Source organism: Propithecus coquereli, unplaced genomic scaffold (assembly GCF_000956105.1).
Source record: "Propithecus coquereli isolate 6110/MARCELLA unplaced genomic scaffold, Pcoq_1.0 Scaffold38, whole genome shotgun sequence".
NCBI lineage: Eukaryota > Metazoa > Chordata > Mammalia > Primates > Indriidae > Propithecus > Propithecus coquereli.
This window is the reverse complement of record NW_012149507.1, coordinates 6,961,394-6,986,670: the sequence shown is the minus strand read 5'-3', so window position 1 is coordinate 6,986,670 and position 25,277 is coordinate 6,961,394. Positions and strand designations below refer to the sequence as shown.

Genomic DNA, 25,277 nt, shown 5'->3' with positions numbered 1-25,277 from the left:
GCTCTTGCTCAGGCTGGTCTCGAACTCCTGAGCTCAGAACGATCCGCCCGCCTCGGCCTCTCAGAGTGCTAGGATTACAGGCGTGAGCCACCGCGCCCGGCCCAAAATGTTTTAAATACCAATGCATGATATTGTTAATTTTAATACCATTAGGATAACGTTATATTCAAGATTATTTAACAGATCAAATATCTACTGGCATATTCCTTATCTTATTTTATAAAGAATGAAATGTACAGAATCTGAAGAAGAAGAAGTCACCAAAGGAAAAGAAAATCAGCTTCAACTTAGCTGTTTTATCAATCAGGAAGTCAAGTATCTTTTTACAGGACTTAAATTGGTAAGGACAATTATAATTCTCATTATTTGTGAATTCCGTATTTGTGAATGTGCCTATTTGCTAAAATTTATTTGTATCCCAAAGTCAGTACTCACTGTGCTTTAATGGTCATTTGTAGACACGTGCAGAGCAGCACAAATTTTGAGTTGCCTGACAAACATGGTCCCAGCTGAGGTCAAACATGACAGTACTCTGCCTTCTTGTTTCAGCTTTCCGGCTGTAAATAAGTATCCTTTTAGCAGTAATTTTAGTGCCATGTTATTTCATTTTTGTGCTTTTTTTTTTTTTGGTGATTTTGCTGTTTAAAATGACCCCAAAGCATAGTACTGAAGTGTACTGTCTTTTGTTCCTAAGTGCAAGAAGGCTGTGATGTGTGTTACCAAGAAAATACATGTTAGAGAAGCTTCATTTGGGCATGAGTTGTAGTGCTGTTGACTGTGAGTTCAGTGTTAATTAATCAGCACTACAACTGTAGAGGAAATAAGGTGACTTTAAACAGAAACACACATAAAACAAGGGTATGTATTGATTGGTTGATCAAAGTGTTTTGATTAGAGGCTCACAGGAACCTAACACTGCATTTCCCCTAGGAGCAGTGGCTCAGTATTCGTTAAATCAGTGCTCATGGTTATCTTTGTAGAACATAACTACTATGAATAACAAAAGTCAACTGTGTAGTTGGAATCAAACTTCAACTAGTTTTTTGTTTCATAGACAAAAGCATTATTTAGATGGTTGCGTAGCCAACAAATATTGCAAGATCTTTTATTAATCAGTATGGATATTTGTCACACTGTAAAGTAGCACCTAATGATTTGTGCTATGCCTCACTTTATTTTAGAGCACTCAAGAAATGTTTGTGGAGTAAGAGATTTAATTTTTCATAGAAATAGTTGTTTTCATGGGCCCTGTAATTTACTTGGACTATTAACTTTAAGGAAAGTTACTTAATCTAAGCTTCTGTTTTCTTACATGAAAATGATAGCAATTAAGGAATCGTGTGGATTAAATGACAATTGATGTAAAGCTGTGACTACCAAGTCTCTGCTTTTAACCGCTAATGGTGACCATACAATGCATTGTCTAAACCAGAACACTTTACAAAGTGAATGAGGGTATATTAATAATTATTTGGTATAAACTGGGATTGTGCTGTGCAAATCAGGTCACAGAATCATTCTGCCATCATGCTATCTTGCAGTCGAGGCCCTAGAATTTAACTTAATTGGTTTGTGGCAGAGCCAGAGCTAGAACTTGCTTCTCTCGTTATTCAATTAGTGTTTTTTTATAGTGCCATACTAAAGAATGCACATACTCACATAAAATGTAGACTTCTGCTAATGAGCAGATTGATGAAATACAAGTTTTGTTTGCTGCCTTATTAATTTGGTATGGTTTGGGGAGTAAGTGTATCTGTTAAAGTGTCTTTCAGTTTAAACTGTTACCTTATAATAGTTTTTAAATTGCAGTTCATATAATTCTACTGATTTCAAAGGCACTGGTAATTGGGATTGTTTATCTTAAAAGTTAGCCATTGTAATATCTAGATATTTGGAGAATGGCTTGGAGGGCAAAAATTAAAAACATTTTTGTCAGTCCTCTTTGCTATCTCTTCTAGCCATGACCAATAAGGACAGGATTTTAAAGAAGAAAAGTAGGAGTGCAGCCAAGTCAATGAAATAGAATGAGACCTTTGAATAGGTCTTCTGTATGGATGACTAGCTTGGGCAGAAGGGGGTGGGGTTGATAGGCATTGAAGTGGGCAGGGATTATATTGATAAACAAGATGATTTGCTGTCAGGGAGCTCCCATCTACAGTTTGGGGTAAGGCTGACAAGGGGAACGGTTGGTATATAAAGACATAGGAAGAAGGAGAGAGTGATATTCTTTGCTTTGTGATACTGAGCAGAGAGTTTTGGTGAGGTGATGTGAGTATAATGACTTTCAAGAGGAGTTAATTTGCAAGCACACAAATACTAGCTAACCACCAAGAGTTCAGTCACATAAATCATGATGTGCAAGTTTCATGACATCAAAAAAACGAAATAATAAATGTTAATTGGAGAGTGTGGATGAATGCTTTGGCAGAGATTCTCCAGGATGATATTTGCTTCATAATTTTGTAAAATTGTGGGAAAACTAAATATACTTGGAAGTTCTAGATGATAGTGGATTGGTGATAATAGGTATAATTTACCTGATGAATAGCATGGCACCAGACATACTTTCTTGAAAAACATGTATTCCTGAGATGTATTTATTTTCTTTATAATTTTTAAGATGCTTTATCGTAATTTTTCTGATCATTCTTGAGTAATTTGGCTCCATGTTTCTCTGTTGCTTTGCTGCTGAATAAACTTGGTTAAATGTTAAAAAGCTACTCCTCAGTGATTCCTTCTGTAATGTGATTAGTAATTTTTAAAAATCAAGCTTTAAAAAATTATTACACAACTATAACATTGCTTAAGCATTAAGTTGTTTGAATTCTGATTTCTGTTTTTCTTAAAGCAGAGCACATTAGTAGTGCTTTTTAAATAAAAAGTTAGAAACAGTAGATGATAATTATTGAACATAGTTTTATTTCATAGTTTATTAAACATAGCCAAATAGTTTCCCACGTTTTCTACACGTGCTAACTGATATACTTCTATTAATAACACTATATGTAGATACTATTATCACCTTTTGCAAGTGATGCCCAGAGAGGATAAATACCTTTCCTGGTGTTTCATAGGCTGTAAGAAGTGGAAAGGCAATCATGATGGTTAAGATTTAATTTCCCACATCTGTTAGATTAACAGGGATCTTCTGTTATGATTTTTCTCAAATTTAATGATAATTGGTAGCTGTTGGAACATTTTTATACCTAAAGCATAAAGAATCAGAGTTTCCTACATTCTTTAATTTTCCTCTGGTATGAATATTCTGATAATTCATAGAAGAATGACAGAAGGCTTTGTTATGTTATATGAAATACAATATAAATTTTCTGAGCGTCATTTGGGTCATAACTAAAAAACTTCAAACATTATTTACACTCAGAGGAGTTCACACTGATATAAATCATTTGATGCCTTATCAGAATTGAACAATATCTAAAAGTCTTTCCGTGTTGTCTTTGTTCAAATTGTTTCTCAATGGTATAAATCCATTGATGTATGTTGTCTATTAAGTGGTGTTAATTTTTAAAGAATTAGAGAAGGATTCTATGTTACAGAAAAAATTCTTCAAAACTAATGTTTGGGCTGGGTGTGGTGGCTCATGCCTATAATTTTAGCACTCTGGGTGTCTGAGGGCAGGATTGCTTGAGCTCAGGAGTTCGAGACCAGCCTGAGCAAGAACGAGATGACCCCATCTCTACTAAAAATAGAAAAATTAGCTGGGTGCGGTGGTACATACCTGTATTTCCAGCCACTTGGGAGGCTGAGGCAGGAGGATCGCTTAAGCCCAAGAGTTTTAGGTTGCGGTGAGCTATTATGATGCTACTGCACTCTAGCTGGGACAACAGAGTGAGACTCAAAAAAAAAAAAAACACACACACACACAAACCAAACTAATGTTTGGTGTTCTGTTAATGTTCTCTTTTAGAGACTTCAGGAAGAAATCACCAAACAGTCTCCAACATTGCAAAGAAATGCTTTGTACATCAAATCTGTAAGTTGTGTAGTTCCTTTTGAAATCGAATTGTTTCATTGAGAGATTTCCAGTTAGTTAATTTTACCCAGTCTTTGTTTATACCACAAGGAATTAAAAAATTTTATGATATTTGGATGTGATAGGATTGCTTTCCATTTGCTCTCCTCAGTCCAAGATCAGTCGGCTACCTGCTTACTTGACCATTCAGATGGTTCGATTTTTTTATAAGGAGAAGGAATCTGTGAATGCCAAAGTTCTTAAGGTTAGTAATGAACTTTGTTTATAAAATGTAATTCTTGAAGTCAGTCTCTAACTTATAATGGGTTTCTTTATTCCTCTTTAGAGATAGTTAAGCTTTCTTTAAAGTATTTAGAGGAGTTACTAACATTAGACAAGTGATTCTTAAGAATGTATATTGGAATTATCTATTGTTCTTTTTATTTTAATTATCCTCATGCTTGGCTTCTCCCCTTTAGCCCCAAACATCTAATTAAGTCTTGGTTGGGGCCTAGGGTATTACAGATTTCAAAAGATTTACACATTGTTCTGTTGGATCTCCTATACTCTCCAGAAACACTGCCCTAGACTAGATCCTCTGCTTCAGAGATACTGATTCAGGTTTGGGGATGAGAATGAGGTAAGAGATAGTGTAACACACTACACCATATTGTAGGTGGTGCCTTTCTTCCAGGTAAAAGGAAGGAGAGTTAAATTACTGGTCCCCAAAGAGTACTTAACTTGTAATCCCTTGTTAGGAGCCAGCCTTATGATCTGTGTCAAGCTATAGCTCTGCTGCATATCCATAGAGTCCCTGATCTTTGAGAGAGGTATATAATTCTAGCCTCATGAGCTGAAATTCGTTTTATATTTTCCAATATACTTACTGTTGTATGAGAAGGTTAAATGTAGTTTAAGTATCTACAAGTGTTTAAATATTTATTAACATGTTATTGAACTATATTGCTATTATTTCTGTGTAAAGTTGTATGGAAAAAAATCCAAATGAAAATGAATCAAATGAAAAAAAAAACCCCATTCGTAAGTTGACTTCAGTTTGGGGGATCTGTTTTCACAGCAACTTGTCTAATATTTCTGAAATATTTCTTTTGTCATGTAAATTTTGGTACTCTCCTCTGTGGTCAGTTTTATGGGTTAGACTATTTAATGGAAAAATATGTTTTGAAAATTTCTTGCCTTGAAAAAGTTTCAATTTTATTTGTATTATAAAAACAATACTTTTAATGTGTGATAGGTATTTTAAATAACTGTGTTTATACATTTTTTCTTTTTGGTTTGCACATAGGATGTTAAATTTCCTCTTATGTTGGATGTATATGAACTATGTACACCAGAACTTCAAGAGAAAATGGTCTCTTTTCGATCAAAATTCAAGGATCTAGAAGATAAGAAAGTGAATCAGCAGCCAAATACAGTAGGTTCTTATGCTGACTTTATACTCTTAGTATTTTAATCTTTGATCTGTGCTCAGCAGTTACTTTGATTTGTTAATCTGCTATTAAAAATGGATGAACCTATATTAGCAGATATACATGTCTTATGTATATTGGTGCAAGCTTTTAAAGTTTTAGGTGGATTTTAGCATAAAAAACGAGCTTTATGTACAATGAATGAGTCCTTGATGGTAGAATAAGCCTAATGTTTTCTTTGCCCCTATAATCCGTAGCTTATATTCCTTTTATATTTATCTTCTCAAAGCATTTCATGTAAAATTTTATCTAATATTTTCAGAGTGTGTTTATTATTTTCCTTGTAAGACATAGAATTATCCCCATTTTTAGATGGAAATGGAGGAGGTACAGAATGTTGATTCATTTATGCCCATTGTGACAACTAAGTCATATTTTTTGTTTAAAGAGACAGGGTCTGTCATTCAGGCTGGAGTACAGTGGTGTGATTATAGCTCACTGCAGCCTTGAACTCCTGGGCTCAAGTGATTCTCTTGCCTCAGCCTCCTGGGTAGCTGGGACTATAGGCCACAGACCTCCACACCTGACTGATTTTTTTGTAGAGGTAAGGTCTCGCTGTGTTGCCCAGGCTGGTCTCAAACTCCTGGCCTCAACAGATCCTCCTGCCTTGGCCTCCCAAAGTATTAGGACTACAGGTGTGAGCCACTGTGCCTGGCCTGACTCATATCTTTCAGTAAGTGCTGCTGGTATGCCTGTAACTGCTAAAATCATAGCCATTGCAACTTTATATTTAACAAATTACCTTATTTGAGGTTCAGATAAGGTACAGCTGAATTACATGTTGAATTTTTTTCTTCAAAACGAAAAAGATTTTCTGGTAACTAAAAGTAAAGTTTTGAAATGAAATTCTGCCCCTCCCAAAGATCGGGGCATTTGTATACCCCATCTTGGGGAGCAGAGCCTACCACAGAGACATCAGATTACCTCAATAACTGGTTCCTCCACGCAAACTACAATCAACGACAGAGAGGGTAATCCCATAGCTTAACACAGTGCCTTCCATCTCAAGCTATTAGAGAGCAGTGGAGTCGTACCCACAAGTGTGATCCACCAACTGGGAGCTTAAGCTGGGAGACTAAACTCACTAGTCTCCATTGGCAAGAGGTGAAGACAACAGGTCAGAGGTAACCCAACTTGCTAAAATACCCCTAAGGCAATACAGAACCAGCACGCCTCTCCCAGGCACTGTCAAGGAACAACCCTTGGGGACTTGGAGATAGGGCTATAGACAAGTCCTAGCACCCCCAGTTCTTGACCAAGTAGCCTGATGAGAAAGAATCAGTGAAAGAATGCAGGAAACATGAAATATCAGAGAAAAGTCACCCTCAAAAGAAATCATTAGATCCTCAGCCAACAGTGGGCACCAATTTAAATGAAATGATTAAAATGACAGAGGAAGAATTCTGAATATGGATTGTAAAAAAACTCAGTGGAATTGAAGAGAAAATAGAAACCCAACACAAAGAAGCCACAAGAACAATATAGGAAATGAATGAAAAATTCTCTAAAGAAATTGAAGTATTGCAGAAGAACAGAAGAACAGAAATACTGGAAATGAAAGAGGCATTCAAGGAACTACAAAACACAGTGGAAAGCCTTAAGAATAGGGTGGATCACACAGAGGAAAGAATCTCAGAGCTTGAGGATAATGCCCATGTGCTAAACGAATCAGATGAAGAAAAAAGAACACAGAAGTAAGACATGAACAAAACATACAAGAAATGTGGAATTATGTAAGGAAACCAAACATAAGAATTATAGGCATCCCAGAGAGAGAAGAAGAAAATACACAAGGGCTAGAAAATCTATTTCTTGGAATAATGGAAGAAAATCTGCCTGGCCTGGCCAGAAATCTAGATATCCAGGTACAAGAAGCACACAGAACTCCTGGAAGACTCGGTGTGAAAAGGCAATCACCACATCACATAGTTATTAGGCTGGCCAAAATAAACACAAAAGAGGCAATCCTTCCAGCAGTGAGACGAAAACAGTAGGTAACCTACAAAGGAAAACCTGTCAGACTAACTGCAGGCTTCTCATCTGTAACCTTACAAGCCAGAAGGAGCTGGGAACCCATCCTCAATCTTGTAAAACACAATAATGGCCAACCTAGAATTTTGTACCAGCAGAACTAAGCTTCATTTATGAGGGAGAAATAAAGACTTTCCCGGACAAGCAATCACTGATGGAATTTGCGAAGACCAGACCTGCCTTACAGGAAGTACTCAGACCTGCATTATACACAGAACAGAGCAATAGACACCCACCAAAGTAAAATCACTAAGAGTTAAAGTCCAGAACCCTGATTCCACAATGGCTTCAGAGGTAAAACAAAACAATAAGAATATATCCAATAGTATGAACAGAAATCTACCCCAAATATCAATTCTCTCAATAACTGTGAATGGCTTGAATTGTCCACTGAAGAGACATAGACTGGCTGAGTGGATAAAAAAACAAAAGCGAAGTACCTGCTGTCTCCAGAAAATGCATCTTACTCACAAAGATGCTTTTAGATTCAAGGTAAAGGGTTGGAAAACAAACTTCCAGGCAAATGGAAATCAAAAGGAAGCTGGCGTAGCTATTCTTACATCAGATAACATAAACTTTTTAAAACAACAAAAGTAAAGACGAAAGATGATCAGTATATAACGATGAAAGGAAAAATCCAACAAGAAGACTTAACAATTCTCGATATCTATGCACCCAACACAGGAGCGCCCAGATATATAAGGCAAACCTTGTTTGACCTAAAAAACATGATAGACAGTAATGCCATACATAGTAGCTGGGGATTTCAACACCCCACTGACTAAACTGGACAGGTCCGCCAAGCAGAAAATAAGCAAAGAAACAGTGCATTTAAACAGAGCTCTAGAACAAATGGATCTAACAGACATCTACAGAACCTTCCACTCAAATAAGGCTGAATATACATTCTTTTCATCAGCTCATGGAACTTTCTCTAAAATCAATTACATCCAAGGCCACAAGTCAGATCTCAACAAATTTAAAAGAATAGAAATTATACCATGTATCTTCTCAGACCATAGTGGTATAAAATTAGAGATCAATTCCAACAGAAACACTCACCACTTCACAAAATCATGGAAATAAAACCATCTACTGCTGAATGAGTGTTGGGTCAAGGAGGAGATCCAAATGGAAATCAAAAGATTCTTTGAACTAAATGATAATGGGGACACAAGTTATCAAAATCTGTGGGATATTGTAAAAGCATTCCTGAGAGGAAAACTAACAGCATTAAATGCCTACATCCAAAAGACAGAAAGGTCACAAATCAACAAATTAATAAACCATCTCAAGGGACTGGAAAAGGAAGAGCAAATCAATTCTAAACCCAGCAGAAGAAAATAAGATCAGAGCAGAACAAAAGAACTATACAGAAGATTAATAAAACCAAAAGTTGGCTTTTTGAAAAGTTAAACAAAATTGACAGCCCTCTTGCTAGATTGACAAGAACTAGAAAGGAAAGGACTCTGATAAGCTCAATTAGAAATGAAAAGGAAGAGGTCACTATAGACATCATGGAAATATAAAACATTACATTTGAATGCTATAAAAATCTTTATGCCCAAAAACTACAAAATATGGAGGAAATGGACAAATTCTTAGAAACACACAACCTCCCTAGGCTCAATCAGGAAGAAATAGAATTCCTGAACAGGCCAATATCAAGCACAGAAAATGAAGCAGCAATTAAAACTCTTCTCACAACAAAAAGTCTTGGACCAGATGGGTTCACACTTGAATTTTACCAAACTTACAAAGAATAATTCATACCTAAACTGGAGAAATTATTCCACAACATTGAAAAGGATGGTGTCCTCCCCAACTCATTCTATGAAGTCAGTATCACCTTGATACCAAAGCCAGGAAAGGACACAACAAAAAACGAAAACTACAGACCACTATCCTTCATGAATATAGATGTAAAAATCCTCCACCAAATCTTAGCAAACTGAATCCAGTAGCACATCAAAATAATAATTCATCATGACCAGATGGGCTTTATTCCACAGATGCAAGGATGGTTCAACATATGCAAATCTATAAATGCAATTGACCACATAAATAAAAGCAAGAACAAAGACCATATGTATGATTTTTCTCAGTAGACATAGAAAAAGCATTTGACAAAATCAGCACACTTTTAGGATAAAAACTCTTAACAAAATAGGCATAGACTGTATGGTAGGGTTTTCCATCTGTTTACATCTTCTACAATTTCTTTTCTCAATGTTTTGTACTTCTCCTTATATAGGTCTCTCACCTCCTTTGTTAAATATATTCCTAAATACGTAATTTCCTTTGATACCAGTGTGAAAGGTGTTGTGTCTTTGATTTGATTTTTAAATTTGTTGAGATCTAATTTGTGGCCTAGGATGTGATCAATTTTAGGGGAAGTTCCATGAGCTGTTGAGAAGAATGTATATTCAGCTTTATACCTTAACATTATGAAAGCCATATGCAATAATCCCCCAGACAATATTGTATTGAATGGGGAGAAATTGAAAGCATTCCCGCTTAGAACTGGAACCAGACTAGGTTGCTCATTATCTCCACTTCTATTCAACAAAGTGCTGGAAGTCCTTGTCAGAACAATCAGACGAGAGGGGAATTCAGGGTGTCTGAACGGGGGCAAAAGAGGTCAAACTCTCACTCTTTACTGACAATACTGTATCTAGAAAATTCCAAGGATTCAACTAAGAGACTCCTGGAATTGATAAATGAATTCAGTAAAGTCTCAGGTTACAAAATCAATGCATACAAATCAGTGGCATTCATATACTCCAATAACAGTCAAGCTGAAAATCAAAGACACACCTTTCACGATGGTATCAAAGAAAATTATGTATTTAGGAATATATTTAACAAAGGAGTTGAGAGACCTTTATAGGGAGAACTATGTAACACTGAGAAAAGAAATTGTAGAAGATGGAAAACCCTACCATGCTCATGGATCGGCAGAATCAATATTGTTAAAATGTCCATACTACCTAATGTGATCTACAGAATTAATACAATCCCTATCAAAATACCATCATCATTCTTTACAGATCTAGAAAAAATAATTCTATGCTTCATATGGAACCGGAGAAGACCTCGTATAGCCAAAGCAATCTTAAGCAAAAAGAACAAATTGGGAAGCATCAGTTTACCAGACCTCAAGCTTTACTACAAAGGTATGGTGACCAAAACAGCATGGTACTGGCACAAGCACAGAGATACAGGCCTTTGGAACAGGACTGAGAACCCAGATATAAAACCATTCTTGTATTGTCATCTACTCTTTGACAAAGCAGACAAAAATATACACTGGGGAAAGAATCTGTATTCAATAAATAGTGCTGGGAAACTGGATAACCACATGCAGAAGATTGAAACTGGATCCCCACCTCTCACTCTCAGAAAAATCAACTCACGATGGATAACAGACTTAAACCTAAGATGTAAAACCTTAAGACTTCTAGAAGAAAATGTTGGGAAAACTCTTACAGACATTGGCCTAACGCAAAGAATTTATGAAGAAGGACCCCCAAAGCAGCAACAAAAATAAATAAATGGGACCTGATCAAATTAAAAATTTTCTGCACAGCCAAGGAAACTATCACAAGGGCAAACAGATAACATACAGAATGGGAAAAAATATTTGCCTGCTACATATCTGATAAAGGGCTGTTAACAAGAATCTATATAGAACTTAAGAAAATTAACAAGAAAAAGTCAAACAACCCTCATCAATAAATAGGCAAAGGACATGAACAGAAACTTTTCAAAAGAAGACGGAAGAATGGCCAGCAAACATATAAAAAAGTGCTCGACATCTCTAATCATTAGAGAAATGCAGCTCAAAACCACAGTGAGATATCCACGTAACTCCAGTGAGAATGGCCTTTATCAAAAAGTCCCAAAACAACAAATGTTGGCGTGGACATGGAGAGACAGGAACACTTTTACACTGTTCGTGGGGCTGCAAATTAGTTAAACCCCCGTGGAAAGTAAGTTGGAGATATCTCAAAGAGCTAAAAATAGAAATACCATTTGATCCAGCAATCCCACTACTAGGCATATACCCAAAGGAAAAAATGACATTCTATATAATAAAGACATCTGCACTTGAATGTTTATGGCAGCACAATTCACAGTTGCAAAGATGTGGAAACAACCCAAGTGCCCATCAGTACGTGAGTGGATTAATAAAATGTGTATGTATACCATGGAATACTACTCAAGTACAAAAAACAATGGTGAACTAGCACTTCTTGTATTATCCTGGATAGAGCTTGAGCCCATCCTTCGAAGTGAGGTATCACAAGAATGGAAAAACAAGCACATGTACTCACTATCAAATTGGTACTAACTGATCAACAGTAAGGTGCTCACATGGAAGTAATATTCACTGGGTGCCAGTGGGGGTGGGGAGGTGGTGGAGCGGATAAACTCACAACTAATGGATGGGGTACACACTGTGTGGGGGAAGAGCAAGCTTGTAGCCCTGGCTTGGGCGAGACAAAGGCATTATATGTAACTAGAATTGTTTGTACCCCCATAATATTCTGAAATTAAAAAAAAAAGAAATTAAATTCTACAGATTACTTGCGTGTTTGAAAAGCAATTTTTAAAAAATTAAATTTTATTTTGAAATAGTTATAGAATCACATACAGTTATAAGAAATAATGTAGAGATCGTTTTGAGTACTTTTTACCCAGTTTCCCCCAGTGGTAACATTTTTGTAAAACATGAATACAACATCACAGCCAGGATATTGACATTGGTACAGTCAAGATACAGTACATTTTCATCACCACAAAGATCCCGCATACTCGCCCTTTGCAGCCACAGGCCCAATTCTCTTCCGCCCTGTGCCCACCTTAATTCCCAGCAACTACCATCCTGTTTTCCATTTCTATAATTTTGTCATTTCAGGAAAGTTACATAAATAAAATCAAAACTCTTCCATTTTTTAATGTAACCTTTTGGGAGTGACTTTTCTCACTCAGTGTAATTCTCTGGAGATTCATCCATGTTGTGGTGTATGTCAGTAGTTCCTTTGTTTTTATTGCTGGGTAGTATTCCCTGGTGTGGATATACCATAGTCTGCGTAACTGTTCACCTATTGAAGAACATCTGGATTGTTTCTAGTTTTTGTCAATTGTGAATAAAGCTGCTATAAACATTTGTGTACAGGTTTTAGTGTAAACATAAGCTTCATTTCTCTGGAATGAATGCCCAAGTGTGCAGTTACTAGGTTGCACGTGGTAGTTGCATGTTTCATTTTTCAGGAAACTGCCAAGTGTTTTCTGGAGTGACTGTACCATTTTACATTCCCACCAGCAACATGTGACTGATCCACTTTCTCTGCATTCTTGCCAGCATGTCGTGTTATCACTGTTTTTCATTTTAGCCATTGGATGGACAGAGTTTGTAGTATCTCATCGTGTTTCCCTGGTGGCTGATGAAGTTAGTCATCATGTGTTATTTGCCATTTGTATATACTCTTTGGTGAAATGTCTCTTCTTGTCTTTTGTCTGTTTCTTAATTGGACTGTTTGTTTTTTCACTCTTGAGTTTTGAGTGTTCTTTATATTCTAGACACAAGTCCTTTGTGGCTGTGTGGTTTACAAATATTTTCTCTCAGTCTGTAGCTTGTCTTTTCATCCTCTTAACCTAGGGTCTTTTTTGTAGAGAAAAAGTTTTTTAATTTTAATAGAATCTAATTTGTTTTTTCCTTTGGTTGCTTGTGCTGATCTAAGAAACCATGGCCTAGTCCAAGACCACAAAGATTTACGCCTATGTTTTCTTCTAAGAACTGTATAGTTTCAGTTCTTCTATTTAGATTTTTGGTCTGTTGAGGATTAATTATTTATATGGTGTGAGATATGGTCCAGATTCATTCTTTTGCATCCAGTGGTCCCAGCACCATTTTTAAAAAAGGCTATTCTTTGCCCATTGAATGGGCTTGGCACCTTTGTAGAGAAGCAATTGTGTGAGTATATTTCTGGACTTCTGGACTATCTTTTTTTTTTTTTTTTTTGAGACAGAGTCTTGCTTTGTTGCCCTGGGGAGAGTGCAGTGGCCTCATTGTAGCGCACTGCAACCTCGAACTCCTGGGCTGAAGCAATCTTCTTGCCCTGGCCTCCTGACTCAGACTCCTGAGTAGCTGGGACTACAGGCATGCGCCATGACACCCAGCTAATTTTCTGTTTTTAGTAGAGACAGGGTTTTAGTCTTGCTCAGGCTGGTCTCAAACACCGTAGCTCAAGCAATCCTCCTGCCTCAGCCCCCAAGAGTGCTAGGATGATAGGCGTGAGCCACCGTGCCTGGCTTGGATGATTAGTTTTATCCCATTGGTCTGTGTGTCTTTCCTTATGCCAGAACCGCACTGTCTTGATTACCTTAGTTTTCTAATAAGGCTTGAAATTGTGATGTGTCAGCCCTCTTTGTTCTTCCTTTTCAAGGTTGTTTTAGCTATTGAGTCCCTTGTATTTCCATATGTATTTTAGGATCAGCTTTTCCATTTCTTCAAAAAAAGTAATTGGAATTTTGATAGGGATTTTATTCAATCTGGATCAATTTGAGAGCATTGCCATTTTAGTAGTATTAAGTTTTACAGTCCATAAGCTTGTCGTGTCTTTCTATTTATTTAGGTCTTTAATTTTTTTAATACTGTTTTTATAGTTTTCAGTGTACAAGTCTTATACTTTGGTTAAATTTATTCCTAAGTAGTTTATTCTTTTTGATGCTTTTTTAAATGGTGTTGTTTTCTTAGTTCATTTTCAGATATTCATAACTAGTGTATAGAAATGCACTTAATTTTTGTGTATTGGTCTTATATCCTGAATTTATTTATTAGTGTTCTTTTTCCCCCTCTTTTATTTTTTGGAAGAGATTATATGGAATTGTAGAATTGGTGTTAATTTTTTTTACACATTTGGTAGAATCCTCTGGTAGTATGGTCTGTGCCTGGAGAGTTCATCTTCAGGAGTTTTAAAATTAAAGTCAATTTCCTTCATAGTTATAGGTCTATTCAAATGATCTATTTCATATTGGATTTGTTTTTATAGTTTGTGTCTTTGCAGAATTGATCCATTTCATTTAGCTCGTCATATTTGTGTGTAGTTGGTACTAGTATTCATTTATTACCCTTTTGAGGTCTGCAGGGTGTGTAGTGATATCTATCTCATTTCATTCCCGATATTGGTAATTTGTGTCTTTTTTTCCTTGCTTGAGAATTGTTCATTTTATTGATCTCTTCAAAGAGCTACCTCTGTTTTGTTGATTTTCTCTATTTTCTGTTTTAAATTTTATTGATTTCTGCTCTTACTTTCTTTCTTCTGCTTTGTGTTTATTTTGTTTTTTTTTTTTCCTATGTTCTAAAGGTGGGAACTTACTACAAGTTTTCCCTCTTTTCTAAGGGTACACATTTAGTACTATAAATGTACTTTCAGTACTTTCAGCAGTGGTTTCACTGTATCCCACAAATTTTGATATATTTGCATTTTTATTCTGTTCCATGTATTTTATTTCTCTTGAGACTTGGTCTTTGTGGATTATTTAGAAGTGTCTGAGTAATTTCCCTGTTATATTTCTGTTGTTGATTTTATTTTGATGCCATTGTGGTGAGAAAGCACATACATGATTTAAGTTGGTAAGTTTAAATACAATTGGTATATTTAGACTATATTGGTGTTTAAATCTTTTGTTCTGTTTTTTTCTCTTTTGCCTTTTTGTTGCTTGAACAGTTTTTAGAATTGTATTTTGATTTATATGTTTTCGAATGTATTTCTTTGTGTAGCTCTTTTCATGGTTGCTCTAGGTGTTTCACATTATCCATGTAAAAAAGTATGGTTAATCTGATTGCCATTTTTTTATTGTGGAATCCTTTGACTTCTTGCTTTCCCAGCTATCTTTAAATTGCTGGCATTGCCTTCATTACCATTATTGTTTCAAGAACTTTGTGCCCTATGCCTAGATAAGTTTAATTTTTTCATTTACACACCGAAATAAATTGAGGCAGTGAGTTCCTACTAGATGTCCTTGTCTAGTAAACCGTGCCTCTTTTAATGTAGGTAAATCTTTGCTGAATAAATATTTCAGTTCATTTTGGCTGAAGTGGTAGATGGCCCTGGCCTAGAGGATTTAATATAAATTGCAATAATTAGACATTTTTTGAGGCAGTTTTCTTTTACCTATGTGATTTGATAATATTTTGGTGAAATTAGGAAATTGGGTTTTCCTTTTCTTCCCTAGGGCACTGTTTAACTACTGCTGCATTCACTGGTATGTTCTAGGGTTTGAAGTTGGGCATAACATCCAAGGGGTCTGTTACTCTACTTTAACAAGATTGTATACAGTGTAGGACCTCTGAGTTTAGTTTTATTTTAACTGTAGTTATGTTATTTTAGTAATTTGTAAGGTAGACTGTACTTTGTCTGAGTGCTTTGCATTGTAGACAGTATTTGTGAAATTGAATACTCACTGAGAATACAAATTCCCAAAGTCATGACTTAAATATTTTTTTCCGTCAGAGTGACAAAAAGAGCAGTCCCCAGAAAGAAGTTAAATATGAGCCTTTTTCTTTTGCTGATGGTAAGTAAAATTTTCATTTCAATTGAGTTATTGTGTGTGTGTTTTTTAAGGTAAAATTACTGTCTTGCCACATACATTTATTCTGATATGCTTTTAAAAAAAAGTCAGGTTTCTTGAATAATTTACCTTAATATGTCATATAGTAAAATCACTCTCCTTAGTGCTATGAGTGAGATATTTCTTAAAACATCAATCATGAAGCCTTAACTCTAGACGGTAATAACTTACTGTATTCTAATAAAGTAGTGCTTCCCTAATCTGAACTTGAATTGTTCTCGTTACCTAGCTTGAGAAAGCACATTCATTGTCTGCTCTTGGCGGATTTACATCTTTCTTTAGATATCGGCTCCAATAACTGTGGATACTATGACTTACAAGCAGTGCTCACCCACCAGGGGCGGTCTAGTTCTTCGGGTCATTATGTATCGTGGGTAAAAAGGAAACAAGGTAAATAGTCTATTTTTTTTTTCCAACTGTTAAAAAGTGTGTTAATTATAAACTTTATTAATTCTGGCTTTCAAACTTTTTGGTCTCAGAACCCCTTTACCTTCTTAATTATTGAGGTCCCAGAGAACTTTGTTTATGAGGTTTGTGTCTCTTAATATTTACTATATTAGACATTCAAACAGAAAACCAAAAAATTAGTTCACTTAGTAATAAACCTATTACATATTAACATAAATAACATTTAAAAAATGGCATTTTCTTAAAAAATATTAGTGAGAAATGGTTTCGATTTACATTTTTTATCTTTCTGTCATCTGGCCTGCTAGAAGACAGCTGAGTTTTCCTGTCAGTTTCTGCATTTAGTCTGTTGCATTATCACATATCACGTAGCCTCTGGAAAATTCCAGAGTCCACTCGAGAGGATGAGGGTGGAAAGGAGACTAATGCTCTAGGGCGTGTAGTTGAAATAGCTGTCACTCAAGACTGCAGTGGTCTGGAGCCTGAACCGCTGGTGTGGCGGATCGAGTGCTGCCGCGCGTCCCGCCACTCAGGACCTGTTTTGCAGTGAAACTCTCAGAGGAATTGTGTGGTATTAATTTCATTTTCTTCTTTTGTTATTTAGATGAATGGATTAAATTCGATGATGATAAGGTCAGCATCGTAACACCGGAAGATATCTTGCGGCTCTCTGGTGGTGGAGACTGGCATATTGCTTATGTTCTACTCTATGGGCCTCGCAGAGCTGAAATAATGGAAGAGGAAGCTGAACAGTAATCTTCATTTTAGCTATTTATGCTTAGGTGTGAAATAAATGCTATTTGTTGATCATTTCTCTAATCCAGAGCTTTGGAGGGAGACATTTAGGTGGTTTTGTTTCCCCTCATGGAACAGAAGAGGGCAGAAGCAGACCACTTTGTGCCATCAACCTAAAAAATTACATAAAAGAGAAAATTACCTTTGGATTGTGTTGCCCTATATAAAAGTGGCAGGAAGACTTTTTTTTTTAAGTTTCTTGCATTAATTTTTTAAAATTCTGAGTTAATGCCTTTCAACCGTTCCCTTCTGTGGTAAATTTTCTTGCTGCCTTTAGCCCAAAATTCAGCAATCAGATGTTTATTGCACACCTATTACTATTATTTGTTGTTCTCGCATGGTTCAAACCACCATCCAGTAGCTGCCCATAGTTTTGCCTTATCTAATAACAATTTTTCCAGGAAGGTGGAAAAGGAAGTGTTGCTCTCATTGTGTAACTCAGTGCTGCTGTCCAGCCCATGGAAACATGGGCACAATCAAGTATTTGTCCAGCCTTACTGTTGCTGGCTTTTCGTGACTTCAAAATAAATTGTGATCAGTAGCATAGCACATTTGATTATACATATATTATTGTGTCTCTCTCTGATGTACTATGGATTGTACATTTCTCTTTGGAATGGTTTTGTAGTAATCTTAAAAAAAAATGTTGACAAGCTCTGGTTGCTTATTTTTAGAAAATGAGGATATTTAATAAAAAAAGAGGGATTAACAACTTTTGACCTCAAGTCTTTTGTCTTTTGAGTGTTGGAGCTTGGCTGAAGATTCCTATGTTTAATACTACGTAATTTCTGCAGATGGTTGGTATTACTGTGCTGTTGACCATTGATTGGAAAATATTTGTCATCTTTGCCTGCCCATACTCCGTTTAAAATGAAATACAAAGTTGTAAAATTAATAGATTTCTTTGGATGCTGAATGCAGCGATTTTAAAGTAATGGTGGAAAGTACCAAGTGTATGAGATATTTCAATGATAGGTTTCTTACATTTTAATACATTCTAATTGCTTTGTTTCAGGAGCCTTGATTGCTAGGGAAAGGATAAAGGATAGAATATTGCTAGTTTGTCTCTGATTTTGAGTTAGATATTTATAATCATAAAGTTTGGGGATTATCATGACATCTCGTATCTTTGCTTATGTTGTTTTAATGTTGTGCAGAGCCTAACACCGGTAACTAATTAGATTCCTAGAGATTAATGGCCATTTCCTCTCAAGTCGGATGTGATGTAATCTGAGAACACTAGGGGAGAAAATAAGCATTTCAGGGAAACCTATTTGTAAATAGCTTCCTCACCTAAACTTTGCTGGCAATCAGTACTCTTTTTACTTTGTTGGGTGGCGGGAATGAAGACTAGAGTGGGGAAGAACTGTAATGATTTATGTTTGTATGATGCCTGTAACTTTGCAAATTTTTTTATTCACTGTCTCATTTGGTTAGAACAATTTTATGAGGACATGAATTTAGCAATTAGAATTCAGATTTTCTGATTTGCCGGATGCTGTAGCTACAAGACCAATTGAGGCAGGTTTAGAACAAAGTAGATAAGCCTTGTATGGAATGTATTAGAATTTTAAAAATTGTAATTCCTTGTCATTATGAAAAGCTTGATTTCATTTTATTTGATCTAAAAAAAATATTACTCCAAAGATACTTTTTAAGTAGAAATGGGATTTATACCAGTGATGTTTGAAACTAACAAGGCTATTTTAGTATTCAGCCTTGCGTGTAAGGTGTTTGAGAAGGGAGAGTAGGCCAAAAAATGTCGATTCCTGAATGTGCCTTAATATGCTGTGCCACTAACAAACACTGAGGCCATTTTAACATTAGAGCTGTGCTAGATCATGGCTTGAGTAGTTAGTGACGTTTAGGCCCAAGCAAGAACATTTGCAGTATAATACACACTCAGTAGCCCTTCTTCAGGATTAAAAACAATGATGATCTACTCTTAGAGCCCTAAAGGGAAATGCTTACGTGGGAACAGGAAAAGTAGATGGTGTTACCTTGAGTCACTACTGTATAGTGCTTTGCTGTGTATAGGGTGCTTTCACATGCATCTCATTTGAACTTCACCATAATCCCTGAAGTAATTTAAAGTCTTGAGAGGTCAAATAAATTTTGTAAGGCTAGATAGACAAGTGAGGTTTTCTTTTCAAAAGTTGGGGGTCGGCAAATTTTCTGCAGTGGGCCAGATAGATAGATAGTAACTATTTTAGGCTTTGTAGGTATTCAAGTGTCTGTTGCGACTGCTTAGCTTCGCTGTTTTAAAACTGGAGCCATACACAATATGCGTGAGCACGGGGGAGGGGCAATAAACCTTTCATTACAAAAACACGTGCCGAGCAGACCATCATTTGCCGATCCTCTGCTTTAAAGCCTGAGTAAGTGAGAATAGAGCAGTCATATGGTTTCAGAAAAGTGTTATTCTGGAATTTCAGAATAAATTTTGTAACTAACTAACAGCATGTAGGAAACTAATTTGGTATAAGAAACAACATATCCCTAAATGTTGCTTATTTAACAAAAATATATTTGTGATCTTGAGGTCACTTCATTTAGGCCATTTTCCCACACTACCCTCCCATCCTCCCCAAACTCTGGTTTGAGCCAATATGTGTTCTGTTGTTCTGGGAGCACCAGCCAACTGTACAACAACTGTTATAAAAATGTTTATTGTTTACCAAAACCAGTGGACCTCTTATCAAATGCTGCTTGGTGACAAAATCTTATCACAGTTTTAATAAAAAAAAAAAGCTAACTATTTGTCTCATTGTCGTTAGTCAGACTTTCTGCAAGGTCGTTCAATCCAGACTTATTCAGTGCATTGATCAGATTCTCGGGTGTGGCGTGTACTCCCTCTTGATCTTGCCAGGCAACTAGGAGCTGCTTAGCTCTCATCTTCATGTCTTCACTATCACACTCAATCTGCCTAATTTCTGAGTCTTTCATTTCCAAATAGGGAGCTAGAACCTTCCATCGTTCACCCAACTTGTTGGCAAATACTTCTATTTGTTCTCCTGTTACAGGTTTGTCTCGCCGAACGTCAGGACCTAGAAAACATAGAAAGTATAAATTATGCACAAAGTACAATGAGAAATGGAATCCTAAGTATATAGCAGACCTAGAATGCTATAGGGCCAATGAGTTATTAATCACCTTTAATAAGCTTTATTTTAAAGGAAGATAGTTTTTTTATATTCTCCTTAAGTTGAATACTGCTCTTATAATCATGATCAATGATCAACAGCTGTTACCTCTATTATAACGGTGTTCCCTAAAAAGAATGGCTCCCCTCCAGTCCCCAATAAATTAACAGAGGTACTGGTCACCTTCAAATGTAAGTATCTTCCTTCCCTTTTAAAATACCCTTATTTCCAAATATTGTTGCATAAATTGCAATATTTTAAAAGTTGTTATTATGCAGAGTTTTAATTCTTCCCTATAAGTCAGAAAGAGCTGAGATAAAATGATAGTTGAGAAGTAGATCAAATTAAATAACGTACCTCTCAACAAAGAACCCCAATCTTTTCCAATTTTGTAAAATAGGTAAGTAAGAAAATTCAATTCTTACTTTCATTTTCTTTCAGTAAAGCATCATTATCCTCCTCATCTTCATCCTCACCTGTTTTTATTTCTTCAGAAGGAGGCTAAAAATGAGAAAGATGAATGTTTAAGAGAATGTCAACCTCTGAAGTAAGATAACTGGAGATTCTTTTTGTTTAGATAGGAGTGGCTGAGCGAGTCTGAGTACAGGACTCCAGAACCTCACCCGAGAACGTTAAATGGGAATGCGCGTAAGGATCCTGGGGGGCCGTCTCAACCTGCGGACACAGTGAGAGCAGGGGAAGACCTCAACCTGGGAAGTAGGGAGGCAGCAAGAAGCCCAGTAACAGGATTTGCAAATATTAATACCTAGAGTTTAATAAAGATGGCCTCGGAGAAGAGCAAGTGTCACAAAGTTTTTGAGTAATTTTATTAGATTTTTAGGCACATAGCATTATTACCGTATTATAGTAATACTATTAGAAAACTGTACAGGAAAAGACAACAGAGTAGAAAGGCCAACTTCCCTACTACTACTCCTTAGACCCCGTCTTTGATAAAAGACGATGCACAGGCAAGCAGGCAAAATTCATGTCTGAGTTTATAGGTGGATAACAGTTAACACAAAGTACTGTGAACTTGCATTATATATTTCCTGTAAATGTATATTCAGATGCATTTTTCCCTCAAAAACATGGGAGTTTGTGGATTACTGTTTTTCTCACATGATAAACAATCTTTAAGTTTAGCTCTTTGCTCAAATAGTGATTTTAAAGACAATGTCAACTAAAAGATATGAAAAAAATTGATCTATGTTACTTACTGGTAATTCCTTGGCTAGCTTTATTACCATGTTTTCGAGATATTCTGGCAAACTTTTAAACTGCTGGTTGGTTGGCTGGAAGAAGTGAGGGCTTCTCCTCGCTAACAGTCTCAGGGCTCTCCAACCATAATTTGAATTATTCACAGCCCTATAAAGAGATGTCAGACTTATAATTTACAGTTTTCTATTTCTATATTTCCTTCTCCTTAATATTATATAATTCTGCCATTTGAAATTCCATACTTTGAGCTATTTACCTTAAAGTACCATTCTTTTCATTCTAATCCTATTCCTAAAGAACCTCTTAGTATGTAATCCACTTATAAATAAGAATAGAAACCAACAGTCTGAAGAGGCAGGCTCATATGCAGCAAACATATTTTAAAAGTTTACATACATTTTATTTAATTTTAACAAGTCAATGAGTATGTATTCAATACTGAATAGATGCGTGTATATGACAGGAATCGTCCATCTATTTGGAAAAAAATAAATTCATAATAGGTACTTACATTGAGTTGATATCTGTACTTGTCATCTGCAGATGTGAGTTTCAGAATATTTTATAAATTAAACATTGAGTTTTGATCATGTTTATTTAGCAAATATTTGGGTTTCTATTTTTATAATATCTATAATTAATACCAACCTCAGTGAATAAAAATGTTTCAAATACTAAAAAAGAGAAACATCCAGTAGCCAACATAGTAACCAGTGATGTCAAGAATAGAATCCATGAACTGTTCCCTAACGAAGCACAGCAGTAATAGGTTGTCATAAGGTAAGTAGAAACATCAGAGAAATTCTAAAGATAATGTTCCAGAAACAAGCAAAGCTGGTGAAGAATCCAAAGCACACACTTACTCCATCTGAGTTTTTGGAAATCTCTCCCACCCCCTAAAGTCCCAGATTAGCTATCTGGTTATTTGGACATCTCTTACAAATGAGCCTAAATTACCTTTGGGATGTCCTGGTACCACTGAAGACTTAACAAAACTACCCCCAGACACTGGGGACTCTTCCCAAGTGAACACTTGCTACGAGGCTTTGCCTAAACAGTTAAAATTTGATTCTTTTAAGCATTTTCAAAATTCCCTGTCAATATATTTTCTCATTCCCCACAGATCCATACCGGTCAAGGGCTTAAACCAATCCTAGAGAACTAGCACTCTAAGAAAGAATCCACCTAGTCCTATGTAACAATGATAAATTAACACTTGTTCAACCAACAGATACTTTTGAGCCAGACACGGGTTGTGGACACACACGGATGATGTGCGCCCTCAACACTGAGGCAGAATCATGCTTGAGTGAAAAGTAGGACCCTCGAGGCCAGAATGATTTTCCTGGCTCTGCCATTTGCTAGCTGAGAACTTCAATAAATGATTTAACCTCTGTGCCTGAGTTTCCTTAACAGCAAAATGGTATATGGTAAGCACTTGGTACCGGACACAGTCATGTGGACGTATTGGCAAGCGTCACTGACAAGCACACAAGGTACAAGACAATTTCAGACAGTGGTAAGGAAAACATGAGAAATGAGAACTGTGGATGGGGCTAGGTGCTTATGAAATAAACACCAGTGGAACACAGTAGAGGGGTCTGAGGAGGGGACGAGCGTCCCAGCCAGGGGACTGAATGAAGTGAGAGAACCAGCCACAGGAAGACCTCAGTGAAAAGTGGTTCAAGCAAGTGGAACAGTAAACACAAAGGTCTTGAAAGGAAAGGTTAAAGCAGAGAAAATGAGCAAAGAGGCGGCGTGGCTGGAGGTAGGTGTGAGCCAGGTCAGAGGCCCCGGGAAGGAGTTTGGAACCGGCCCTCACCGTGAGGTTTTAAGCAGGAGACCAGACTTACGCATTTCCTTTAAAGATCAATGGCTGATGCATGGGGCTCTGACCACAGAGACTAGTTAAGAAGTCACAGTAACTGTAACAACTCTAGTCACACTAGTCAGGAGTATTGTGTGCTAACTACATGCCATGCATGGTTCAAAGTGAATCATCTTATTTAATCCTCAGAATAACCCTGTGAAATCGGTACTGTAACTATTTAACAGATGCAGAAAGGGACGTGGGACTTAAACACCGACTTAGCTCCGGTCACCCTCGTCAGTGTGGTAGAGGGACCAGAACCTACGCATTCTGACAAGAGGGCCCTTCCCCTCAATCGCTACTCCATGAGACTATGGTATCCCCCGGAGGTTCTAGATAAAGGGGCTGAGATTCAGTCCTGAAGGTACTCCAGAACTCGAGAGGCTGAGGCGCCAAGCGATGGAGACTGAGGCAGAGTGGGCGTTGGGGGGGGAAGGGCAAACAGCAGGAGCGTGGAGCTTCGTGGATGTGAAGAGAAGAAAACCTCCTAGGACAGGCCACCTGGCAATGCTGCTGAGAGGTCAGAGAACAGGTGACCTTCGTAAGAGCTGTTTCAGTGGAGTGACAGGAAAGACAGTCCAGCGGGAGCGGGCTGACAAGAACGGGAGGTGAGGAAATGAAGGCAGTAATTGTAATGGCTGTTAGGAGATGCTGTACTTTGAAGGGGACAGAGAAAAGAGGTCATTGTTGGAGGGAGATTCTTCTTGTATTTTAAAACAAAGGTGATTTCAATTCATGTTTAGTCAACAGGAATAAACCTTGAAATCAGGATGTGTAGTAATATGAACTTGGACCATAAACTCATCCAAGAGGAAACAGTACCACTATCAACTGGCTCCCTTAATAAGCTTTCTAGTGTATAAACAATTCCTAAGAAAAAGTATTGGAGAAAATGAAAATTAGCTTGTGAAAAACATTACTTACTTATATTCATTTTCAACCATGTTTTCAGGGTCTGCCTGTTCAATGGCTTCTTCAAAGAACTCCTCCAAAGTTGGCATGTATTCCCTGGGTATTGTAAAATAAACTAGTGAGGATCACGTATGTTCTTATAAATAATAAATGCTTGTAAAATAGTAGCAATAAAAGTTTCTTTTTTTTTTTTTTTTGAGACAGAGTCTCGCTTTGTTGCCCAGGCTAGAGTGCCGTGGTGTCAGCCTAGCTCACAGCAACCTCAAACTCCTGGGCTCAAGCAATCCTTCTGCCTCAGCCTCCCGAGTAGCTAGGACCACAGGCATGTACCACCATGCCTGGCTAATTTTTTCTATATATTTTTAGTTGTCCAGCTAATTTCTTTCTATTTTTTTTAGTAGAGACAGGGTCTCGCTCTTGCTCAGGCTGGTCTCGAACTCCCGGCCTCGAGTGATCCTCCCCGCCTCGGCCTCCCAGGGTGCTAGGATCACAGGCGTGAGCCACCATGCCTGGCCGCAATGAAAGTTTCTAATGGTACTCATACTTTAGTTACAGTTAGATGACTTCAGAACTCAGATTTTTAAGGAGGTTAAAACACTCAAAACTAAAGGGCAATAAATAAAGAGGGGTAGTCTAACAGTACATAATATATATTATTTGCTATATATTGTATATGATGTAATATACACTATATACTATAATGTATGAATATGCTATTCACAGAGGGCAGCCAGGGGTTTTATAGCATTTGAACAACAAAGTCATAAGGTAAGTAGAAACATCAGAGAAATTCT

The 25,277-nt window shown here is 36.8% G+C and overlaps 2 protein-coding genes across 2 annotated transcripts in view; one reads left to right on the top strand and one right to left on the bottom strand.

Moving 5' to 3' along the window:
• The window catches only part of USP14 (ubiquitin specific peptidase 14 (tRNA-guanine transglycosylase)), a 56,023-nt gene extending 37,974 nt beyond the window's left edge, over positions 1–18,049 (top strand). Inside the window, exons 9-15 of the mRNA XM_012652082.1 lie at positions 226–340; positions 3,929–3,994; positions 4,146–4,238; positions 5,280–5,408; positions 16,017–16,077; positions 16,417–16,524; positions 17,147–18,049. Of these exons, the coding sequence (XP_012507536.1) occupies positions 226–340; positions 3,929–3,994; positions 4,146–4,238; positions 5,280–5,408; positions 16,017–16,077; positions 16,417–16,524; positions 17,147–17,298 (724 nt within the window). The 3' untranslated portion in view covers positions 17,299–18,049. The remainder of the gene's footprint in view (positions 1–225; positions 341–3,928; positions 3,995–4,145; positions 4,239–5,279; positions 5,409–16,016; positions 16,078–16,416; positions 16,525–17,146) is intronic.
• A 1,941-nt stretch (positions 18,050–19,990) lies between these two features.
• THOC1 (THO complex 1) overlaps positions 19,991–25,277 on the bottom strand; it is a 74,692-nt gene continuing 69,405 nt past the window's right edge. Inside the window, exons 18-21 of the mRNA XM_012652117.1 lie at positions 24,496–24,579; positions 21,701–21,848; positions 20,906–20,981; positions 19,991–20,384 (exon numbers count right to left, since the gene is read on the bottom strand). Of these exons, the coding sequence (XP_012507571.1) occupies positions 20,089–20,384; positions 20,906–20,981; positions 21,701–21,848; positions 24,496–24,579 (604 nt within the window). The 3' untranslated portion in view covers positions 19,991–20,088. The remainder of the gene's footprint in view (positions 20,385–20,905; positions 20,982–21,700; positions 21,849–24,495; positions 24,580–25,277) is intronic.